Raw genomic sequence first — 10,866 nt, 5'->3', positions numbered from 1 at the left:
AACAAAGGAGAGAAGAAAAAGAGCATAAAAAGAAAGCTCGGACAACGGGTGGGTTTAATGGTACATCCAGCGGAGGTGGAAGGGGTTCCTCCAATAAGGAGTCATTAGCACCAACTTAGTCCAGTCATCAGTCAGGTGGTGGGTCTTCCTTCAGACGTACTCAGAGTTATGGAAACCAGTCTCGCCAGAATCAAAATTTTAGGACATCATCCTCACATAGCCAGAGTCATGTTGAGCAACATTCACAACAACAAGGTCTTTATGGAACATGTAAGCAGTAACATTCAGGTCATTGCAAGCTCAGGTTTCATGGTTGCTATCATTGCGGAGACATTGGTCATATAAAAGCCAACTGCCCAAAGTTGCAACGTAATTTCAGTGGGGGTCAACTCGTCCTTCTAGTTCCTCAGCTACCACAGTTGCACCACCTCAAGTTCGTGGTTCTCATAATCAGACCAGGCATGGGGCAGGCATGGGGCAGGCAGAGGTGCAGATCGAGTTACTCCTGGAGGGGGACAACCATATTTGTTTGCTACACTTAATCATCAGAGTGCAGAGGCATATGTAGAAGTTAATACATGTATAATTCTAGTATACTCACATAATGCGTATGCTATAATTGATCCAGGTTCAACATTTTCATACGTGAATACATACTTTACAATTAACCTCGGGCTAGAACCTGAAACACTTAGTGAGCCGTTCCTAGTATCTACTCTAGTTGGCGAGTCAGTGGAAGCCACAAGAGTCTATAGAGGTTGTATAGTTTCAGTCCAAGGTCGTAACACCGAGGCCAATCTCATAGAGTTAGAAATTGTGGATTTCGATGTGATCATGGGTATGGACCGGTTGTCTTCCTGCTATGCCATATTAGATTGTCGTGCCAAGTTAGTCAGGTTTTAATTTCCAAATTAATAAGTCTTAGAGTGGAAGGGTAGTTCAGCATCGCATGTAGGTAGGTTTATCTCTTACCTTTAAGGCACAACGAATGATCAGTAAGGGGTGTCTCACCTATTTGGCTCACATCATTAATCCAGAATCAGACCCACTAGCTCTTCAATATGTGCCAGTTGTTAGAGAATTTCCAGAAGTTTTCTCAGATGACCTTCCCGAACTTTCTCCTGAAAGAATCATAGACTTTGGCATCGATCTCATGCCAGACACTCAGCCCATATCTATACCTCCTTATAGGATGGCTCCAACCGAACTTAATGAGTTGAGAGAACAATTGAAAGACCTTCTTGATAAGGGCTTCATCAGGCCGAGTGTTTCACTGTGGGGTGCCCCGGTCCTATTTGTCAAGAAGAAATATGGGTCTCTCAAAATGTAGGTTGACTATCGACAGTTGAATAAAGTCACCATTAAGAACAAGTACCCACTGCCAAGAATTGATGATTTATTTGATCAACTACAGGGTGTAAAGTACTTTTCAAAGATAGACATGAGGTCGGGGTACCATTAGTTGAGAATCAGAGAAGAGGATATATCTAAAACAGCCTTTAGAACTTGCTATGGGCACTATGAATTTCTAGTGATGTCCTTCGGGTAGACAAATGCTCCAGTTGCATTCATGGACCTCATGAATAGAGTTTTCAAACCATTCCTTGATACCTTTATTATCTTTATAGATGATATTTTGGTATACTCTAAGAGCAAGGATGAGCATGCAGACCACCTCAGGATAGCCTCGCAGATCTTGACGGAGACTGAGCTTTATGCCAAGTTTTCAAAATGTGAGTTCTGGTTGCAATCAGTGGCATTCTTAGGCCACGTGGTATCTAGTGAAGGCATAAAAGTAGACCCTCAGAAGACAGAATCAGTCAAGAACTGGCCAAAGCCGACAACGCCAACCGAAATCAGAAGTTTCTTGGGATTAGCTGGCTACTATAGAAGGTTTGTAGAGGGGTTTTCCTCATTTGCAGCTCCATTAACTAAGTTGACTCAGAAAGCAGTTAAGTTTCAGTGGTCATACGCTTGTGAGCAGAGTTTTCAAGAGTTAAAGAAAAGGTTGACCACTACACCTGTGTTAACCTTGCCGACAGGTTAGGGTGGGTTCACAGTATATTTTTATGCCTCCAGAGTTGGTCTCGGTAGTGTTCTTATGCAAGATGGAAAAGTTATTGCTTATGCTTCCAGGCAGTTAAAGAATCATGAGAAGAACTACACCACGCATGACTTGGAGCTTACAGTAGTGGTGTTTGCATTAAAGATATGACAACACTACCTTTATAGAGAGCATTCTGAAGTGTTCACAGATCACAAAAGCCTCCAGGGCAAAGATAATGTGGTAGCATATGTACTTAGTAGGAAGTCAATGGGTGTCCTGGCACATCTTGCAGTACAAAGGCAAGCTTTGGGTCGAGAAATTTGAAAACTAGCAAATGATAGAATTAGATTGGATGAGACCGAAGAAGGAGGTATAACTGCTTATGCCTTAGTGCAATCTTGTCTTGTTGCCCATGTTAAAGCTAAGCAAGACGAAGATCTATACTTGGTGAAGTTAAAAGAAGGAGTCAGAAACAAAGAAATCACGTCTTTCACTCTAGGAAGTGATGAAGTTTTGAAGTTGAATGATCGGTTATATGTGCCAGATGTAGATGGTCTGAGAAAGGCTATAATGGAAGAAGCTCACAGCTCTAGGTACTCTATCCACCCAGGTGCTACCAAAATATATCTGGTCTTGAAAGAGTTGTATTGGTGGAAAGGCATGAAGAAACAGGTAGCAGATCATGTGGCCAAATATTTGAATTGCCAGCAAGTCAGCCTAGCTCAATATATAGATATACCACAGTAGAAATGGGAGATGATTAATATGGATTTTGTAGTAGGTCTGCCTCGCACATACCGTAAGCATGATTCAATTTGGGTTATTATAGACCGACTGACAAAATCCGTGTATTTCCTATCAGTAAAGATGATAGATTCCGCATAGCAGTATGCACAGTTGTACTTCAAAGAAATAGTCTGATTACATGGTACTCCAGTTTCAATCATATCTGATAGAGGCCCTCAATTCACGATGCATTTTTGGCAGGCATTTCAAAAACGATTAGGTACCAAGGTCAATTTGAGCACCGCTTTCCATCCACAAACCGATGGCCATGCAGAAAGGACCATTCAGACTCTCGAAGATATGTTGTGAGCATGTGTTATAGATTTTGGAGGTAATTGGGATGATCACTTTCCACTTATAGAATTTGCTTACAATAACAGCTATCAGGCCAGCATTGGTGTGGCTTTTTATGAAGCGTTGTATGGGCGAAGATGTAGATCTCAAGTGGGTTGGTTTGAACCAGAAGAGGTGTCGTTGATTGGTCCTGAGTTTGTTTGTGAGGCCTTAGAGAAAGTTCAGCTAATCAGAGAAATACTGAAAGCGACTCAGAGTCGTCAAAAGTCATATTCTGACAAGAGACATCGTGACTTAAAGTTCATGGTTGGTGACAAGGTATTTTTGAAAGTTTCACCAATGAAAGGAGTTATGAAGTTTGGTAAGAAAGGGAAACTTAGTCCTAGATTTATCGGACCTTATGAGATTATAGAAAAGAAGGGAAAAGTGGCTAATGAACTAGCGTTACCCGTTGAGTTGTCCTCTATTCATCTTGTCTTTCATGTGTCTATGCTTAGAAAGTACATTCATGATGAATCGCATATAATATATGTCGATACCATAGAAATTAAAGAAGGCTTGCCTTATGAAGAGGTACCTATAGAAATTCTCGATAGGCAAGTAAGAAAGTTGAGAACAAAAGATATAGTATTGGTAAAAGTTTTGTGGAGTAATCATGATTCAAAAGAGGCTACGTGGGAGGTCGAGGAAGATATGAGGAAGAAGTATCCTTATTTATTTGAGGGACAAGGTATGTGAATCTAGGTTTGTCTTCGCATTTATATTTCACTTATTAAGTACAAGTTAGCATGTGTTTATGTCCTTGCTAGATTACACTTTGTTGTTGAAGTAATTTAGTTTCTGTTAAAGTATATTTAGTTATTAAATAATCCAATACCATGCCAGAGTATTTTATTTCATTAAAGTGATTTTCATTTGCTGAAGTATTGTGCTTTAAATTTTGGTTGGTTATTATTGTACCTCCTTGCCGGAGTGTGAATAATTAATTTATGAGTTGTGTATAGTGCTTATGAATGGCATGTTATGGTATATTTGGTTATTGTTGGTGTATTTGTGGTATTGATGATAGGGATTATTTTTTTGGATAGTCCAATTTACAGGAGAAACTCGGCCGAAATTTTTGAAAATTTAGGGAGTTAGCCAAAATGTTGACTCCCTTGGGAAAGTTAGTAGTGCTAAGAAAACTTAAGAAATTCAAGGACTTAAGGAATGATTATTAGCTTAAGAATAAGGCCCTAGCAATATTCGAGGACGAATATTTTTAAGGAGGAAAAATTGAAACACTCCTCAAATCTATAAAAGTTTCAAGACACGCTAAATATAGAATTTAATTTTTTTTCCCCTTAAATTATACTTCTATTACGGATTTAAACCCTTGTGATTGATTTTGAGTTAATTCTCTATTTATAAATAATTGGATATACAATTAGGGGAATATTAATAATTTTAATATTATTAATTATTAAAACTGGGTATCATTAATTATTAGTTAAGCCAAAAAAGAAGATTAACCTAAAGCCCTTAAAGTGGTTGTTCTAGACAAAGGCTTAAAGCCTTGTACAAAAAGGACGTATATTCCTTTAAAAAGGCAAAATGCCAAGGGCTTTCAAAGCCTTATACAAAACACAAACATAATGCTACAAACAACCACGAAACAGACTTGCACAGGCAACGAAAGGTTGTGAGTTTATTTACAAATCACTAGTTCTTGAACTCGGGTATATTAAATTCTTATTGTCAATTATCTTACAGTAGTAGTAGGTATAAAATTGAATTGTTAATTCCTTTCTTTCTCTGTTGATACAGTAAGTTTCATGTTTTAGGGTGAAACTTTAAAATTAATTAAAATACATTAGTTGTTGTAGAATCGATTGTTTGACGGGTATAAATTGGACAGAGGCCTACGTATTGGCTTGAGGAATTTTGAGGTAAGTTGATATAACCCTTTACTAAAGTGGTTTAACTCACAAAAGCAAGAATACAAGGTGTTTGATTAATTGCTTAAAAGAGTTAATATGTACTTAATTGGAGCGAGTGAGTACCTGTTAGCTTAGAATTATTCTAGTTAAAGTTTAGATGATTTATTTTGATATATGTTCGTACATTTTCAGATTCATGTTGAAAACTTCATGAAGAAGCAAGAATCATTAGAAATACTTTTGAATGTTTATTTCATTCTTATGCCATGCTTTACATTTGAGGATACCAGGATGAGTATGTATAGGATATTGCAGAAAAGATTTAGACTTGAATGGTCAAGAAAGTTGAGAAGTTGATTTAGATCCTAGCGAGGTCACATAGAACAATTTAGTATTAAAATATATTTTTTTGGGAGTATCCTCTATTCTAAGAAGGGGTCATCGTCCAGGCCGAGGGTCCTGACCAAAGCGTTGACTTCATAAAACTACTTGTGTCAAAGTAACGAGCACACGAGCCGAGGGTATCGTTGCTGAGAATTTGCCTAGCCAAGCTAAGGTATGATATATGAGCGTTGAGAACCATGAAACGAGTGGCACCTCGTGGATTGGGCCTATTCGAACAGGTTGGGATCGAACTTGTGTCGATCATACGGTGACTAAGACAAAAATAAGTTAGGATAGTTGGAACTCCCGAAGTATAAAGTGAAGTAAATAGTTTTTTATAATAAATAAAAAGAAAAGAATTTCTTTCTTTTAGAATATTCATAAACTGCTATTATGCAATTATTTTAGATTTGTGCTTATAAGCTTTATGTTTTCCATGCATTTATAATCTTTGCTCGTAATGTAAATTTTATTAAAGTTTCGTTCCCTCTTGCTGAGATTCACTTAGTATAATGGATGGTACTGAAGTTCTCGTTTGGGAACCTACATTGGTCTGTGGTACATTGTAGAAGCCTGTTTTGCAGGCGAGCAGGCTACATGTTAGGACTTCCCTATCTTCTAGTGCTATTGGCGAGCTCCGCTTTTGTTCGTGCAGTATTCCTTTGAGTCATCTTTATTTAGTTATTTCTTTGTTTACTTGGAGAACTAGCCAGACAATCTCATGTCCTGAGCAGTGCGTCAGTTTATCAGTAGAGGCTTCATAGACACTGTCGTTGGGTAAAGATTCAGATGTTTTTGATAATAACTTAGCAGTATCTTTAGTGGTTACTACGAATAAAGTTTTGGAGTTGGTTTATTTTAGATATTTAAATTAACTAAAAGTATTTGGTTAAAGTATTGCCTTGTTGCATATAAAGTTTGAAGTTATAATAGATTTGATAAGCGCAGATGGTTCGCTCGGTCAAGTTAGTGATCGGGTGCCAGTCACGGCTTGTTCAAAAAATGGGTCATGACAACATACATATAATAGTACCAACTGGGTGGGAGAATGCCAATAATAATAAAAGAAGTAAAGTGGGAGACACACATGAAGCAACAACGACTACAAGTCACATAGAAAACATAGGTGCACAATAACAGCACAAGATAATGGCATGAATGTAAACAAAACAAAACGATATCACAATATAATGTATGTCTCTTGCCCTCGCCTGCACGGAAACACCCTTCGTGCCATAAACATATGATAATTTAGAAACAATGGCATGACATCACCCTTCGTTCTTTTATTCTCATCCTCACTTGATAATATAAATAAAATGGCACGGCAGTATCCTTCGTGTATATTAAGAATGGCACGGCATCACCCTTCGTGCTTTACACTCTCAAATGGCACAACATCACCTTTCGTGCTTTACACTCTCAAATGGCACGGCATCATCCTTCGTGCTTTACACGCTCAAATGGCTCGGCATTACCCTTCATGACTCTTCCTTACCAAGCACATGTATATCATTAACAAGCAAGGTAGAAAGCATAAATAACATCAAGGAGAGTGTTTAAATGACAACACAATACAACAATTCATATCACAATTTGCCCATAGGCCACAACCAACTCCAAAGATACAAAAAATCAATAAATTTCACAGTAAATAGCCCAAGGCTCCACACAATGTATATGAAACCTCAAAACAACAACAAGGATGGAAAAGTAACTCAGCGTAGGACAACGCCTTCTTAAATCTAAATTTTTGATAAATATACTAATGTCTCTTTTCAAATTTAATTAATTATTTGCAGATGAAAAATCCATAATGAAATTAATTCCAAGAAATTTCAAATCAACAAACACACAGAATTCACATAAAATCCAAGTGGAAATCACCCCAAATTATCATATAAAATACAAACTCGACAAACAAGGAACGAGGCTAATAAATAAAAGATTTACTATGTTCCAATAATTTTCCAATTTAATATATAAGGGTGTCTACAAATTTTAACCGGTATAAATTGCACATATAAACCAAGTAGGTACACGTCACCTCGCGTACATGGTTTTCAATCACACAATTTCCAAATAAGACTCAATGCCTAAGGGGCAATTCCCCCACTCAAGGTTAGGCAAGATACTTACCTTTTTGAAGTTAGTCAGATATTCCAAAATAGCCTTCTTGCTTGAATTGACCTCCGTACAACTCAAATCTATCCATATTGATTGTATAACTTCATTAAAATTCATCAAAAACAACTCTGAATAATAAAACGTCGACTTAAAATTTCACATTAGAAAGTCAACGCGGGGCTCGCCTCTTGGAACCTGATAGAATTTTCATGAAATCCGAACACACATTCCGATATCAACCATACCAATTTTATCAAATTCCGATAATGAATCGACATTCAAATCTAAAATTTTCGTTTTTGAAAGATTTTGCAAAAATCTCAATTTCTTCCATTAAAACTCGAATTAAACGATGAATATAACCATATATTCAAGAAATATAATCACAAGGAAGTCAAGAACACTTACCCCAAGTTGTGTGGTGAAACTTGCCTCTGAAAATCGCCTAAACCGAGCTCCCCGAGTCTATTTTTGTCAAAAGTGGCCGAAACCCCTCGTTTATAGAGCATCTGATATTTGTAGCACCGCAGGTGGCATGGGGCGCTGCCCGTGGCACCGCTTCCAGAACTCCAGAAGTCCTAGCGCCAGGGATAGCTACCCACGCTACCCTGGACGCTGATGACGATGGGAAATATTTTCCGATACGGAAATGGGCATAACTCTCTCATATGATGTCTGAATTCAACAATTCTTTTTGCTATGGCTTCGAATTTCAATACGGATCTAATGATTCAATAAAAATTGAATTTGGAGCTCATTTGATTAATATTATACCACTTATTCTTGAAGAAATGATGTCGAAACATCCTAGAAAAATCCAAATTAAATTCCGTTAACCATCTGAAGTCCACTCGAGGCCCTCGGGACCTCAATCAAATATACCAACAAGTCCTAAAATATTATACGAACTTAGTCGATGCCTAAAATCACATCAAAAAATATTAAATTCAAATCACACCCCAATTCAAGCTTAAATGAAATTATCGAATTCCAACTTCTACATTCGATGCTGAAACCTATCAAATCAAGTCTGATTGACTTCAAATTTTTTCACACAAGTCATAAATGAGATAATGAACCTGTTCAAATTTCGACAGCTATCAATAAAATCAAATCCCGGTCAAACTTTCTAAAAATCTTTCATTTTCCAACTTTCGCCAAAATGCGTCAAATTGCCCTACGGACTTCCAAATCTAAATCCGGACATACGCCTAAGTCCGAAATCACCATACGAAGTTATTGACATTATCAAAATCCCATTCCGGAGTCGTTTGCTCAAAATTCAAACTCCGGTCATCTCTTTTCATTTAAGCTTCTTAAATAAATATTATTCTTCCAATTTAATCATGTATCATCCGAAAACTAAACTCAAACACACACGCAAGTCATAATATGTATTACGAGGTAGCTCAAGATCTTAAGCCGCTGAACGGGACGCTAATTCTCAAAATGACAAGTTAGGTCGTTACACTGTGTTATATTCGTCTTGAAGCCTGGTCTGTAGCGCGCTAGACCGTGCTATATCCCTCGCGAAGCCTGGTCTGTAGCTCATTACAGAGCTCGCGAAGCCTGGTTTGTAGCTCGCTACAGAGCGTGCCTAGCCTGATCTGTAGCCCGGTCTAGATTTCGAAGGGTCCATTCTTCTATCTTTATAACCCGACCCTATTTTGATTAAAACCCCTTGGGGATCATTTTGCAGGTAAAAAATTGATTTTTTTAGAGTGAGGAGATAGCTATTTTAGAGAGAGAAAGAGAAGATCTAGCAGGTTAATCACCCATTTTTGTCCCAATCTTCAACAATCAAGGAAGTCAATCACAAGATCTTTATCTAAAAGATAAGGTTCTACTCCCTAGCCCTAAATTTCGAGATTTGGACTAAAAGTAGGTCATGAGAAGTATGATTCTTAGGTGTGGGAGGTACTCTTTGTGCATGAATTTACCCATAAGGGTGGTAGGGAGGTTGTCGAACTAAATTGGGCGAATGATTTGTTGTGGGATGAAAAGTTCTACCATAGAAACCTTGTAGTGTAATTTGCATACCTAGTGCTTGATGAAATGTCTAAGTGAGCTGAAACCATGGGTATCTCCCTAATTATGGTTCAATCTTGTTATATATCTAGCTGATTGGAATTTCTAGAAGTGTTAGGACGTTGTGGTAATCTAAGGGAAGCTCAAGCAAGGTATGTTGGCTAAACTACTCTCTTAGAATTGAATTTCATGATGTTCCCGTAAGTTTCAAGTATGGTTGGCTCAAGTTACTTATTCCCATGTTCCGGGTTATTCCCAATAAATTCGATTGTCCCGAGTAAGCAAAGGGTCGAGAATTATGTATTCAAAATACGTTCTGAATGTTCCTATCTCTTTATGTTATCCTTCAGGAATGTGTTCAGGAATGATATGTGTATTAAAATATTATGGATTTGAGTCGTATTTCAAATGAAAGTCCATTGTTTTTAACTTGGAAAGAATACTACATACATCTAAAACTCCTATTGCTCATATGTGTACTTAAGGCCTTGATTTCGAAAGCTTTTATTGTTGATAATCTATAAAGATGCTTGAAAGTGAAAGAAGTGAGTTGGAGATATAAAGTGTGGCCACCGTATCAAGAATGAAAGTTATACTTCTGGCCAGTGATGCCAATGAAAGGAAATGATGCGAGAAAGGTTATGAAATGAGCCTTGATTCAACTGTTCCAAATTGACTTTGAAAATAGATTTGCCTAAAAGCTTATGTACTCAACTCATGCCCAAATGTGGTTGTTTCAACTAATATTATGCTTTGTAAGTATTCCCAACGTGTTTTGAGCTCTTATATATTCATGACTTTAAATTGTGTATTGCCCTTTTGGGTAAAAGTATTTCAAGAATAAATGATGTGTTACTCGTTTATGATTTTAACTTGTGCTTCGATTGCTAATCATTTTACTCCATTTTTTGGAAAGAAATCTATTGTTTTTAAAGCCTTCATTACTAATGAACCTAAAGTTGTGGTTTTCGGAATATTTTATATATTGATAGTTATGATGATGATGATCCATGAAAGGAAAGATATGAAAGTGTGCAATCTGAAATACGGCCATTGTTCCATGAAATAAGAATCATATGTATGGCCAAGAGAGCTAGTGAAATAATGATGTTGTAAGTGGTTGAAAGTACGAATGAAATAATATATGGTGTGAAAGGTTATGAGGTGAACATATTTGTAATTTTGTTTTCAATGTGTTATAAGCCACTACGTTCCCATGAGTAAAGGCTATGGTGTTCCTAAATGTTTTAAATATTCTTAATGCCCTATTATCACCCATGG

General features: G+C 37.2%; 1 protein-coding gene across 1 annotated transcript; it reads left to right on the top strand.

The window, feature by feature from the left end:
- The first annotated feature begins 988 nt into the window (after positions 1–988).
- On the top strand, positions 989–3,865 carry LOC138902128 (uncharacterized). Its single transcript, XM_070189947.1, has 4 exons — positions 989–1,280; positions 1,629–2,042; positions 2,469–2,640; positions 3,214–3,865. The coding sequence occupies exons 1-4, from the start codon at positions 989–991 to the stop codon at positions 3,863–3,865; spliced, it is 1,530 nt and encodes a 509-aa protein (XP_070046048.1).
- Positions 3,866–10,866: the final 7,001 nt, after the last annotated feature.

This window comes from Nicotiana tomentosiformis, chromosome 11 (genome assembly GCF_000390325.3).
Source record: "Nicotiana tomentosiformis chromosome 11, ASM39032v3, whole genome shotgun sequence".
Taxonomy (NCBI): domain Eukaryota; kingdom Viridiplantae; phylum Streptophyta; class Magnoliopsida; order Solanales; family Solanaceae; genus Nicotiana; species Nicotiana tomentosiformis.
This window is presented reverse-complemented; position numbering and strand designations above follow the sequence as displayed.

Excerpts from the sequence above, each read along its gene's own strand:
- LOC138902128 (XM_070189947.1), top strand. The coding sequence starts at position 989 with ATGATCAGTAAGGGGTGTCTCACCTATTTGGCTCACATCATTAATCCA. Across the intron at positions 1,281-1,628 it reads GCCGAGTGTTTCACTGTGGG|ATGATATTTTGGTATACTCT; the intron begins GTGCCCCGGTCC and ends TTATCTTTATAG. Across the intron at positions 2,641-3,213 it reads GAAGAAGCTCACAGCTCTAG|CTATCAGGCCAGCATTGGTG; the intron begins GTACTCTATCCA and ends TTACAATAACAG.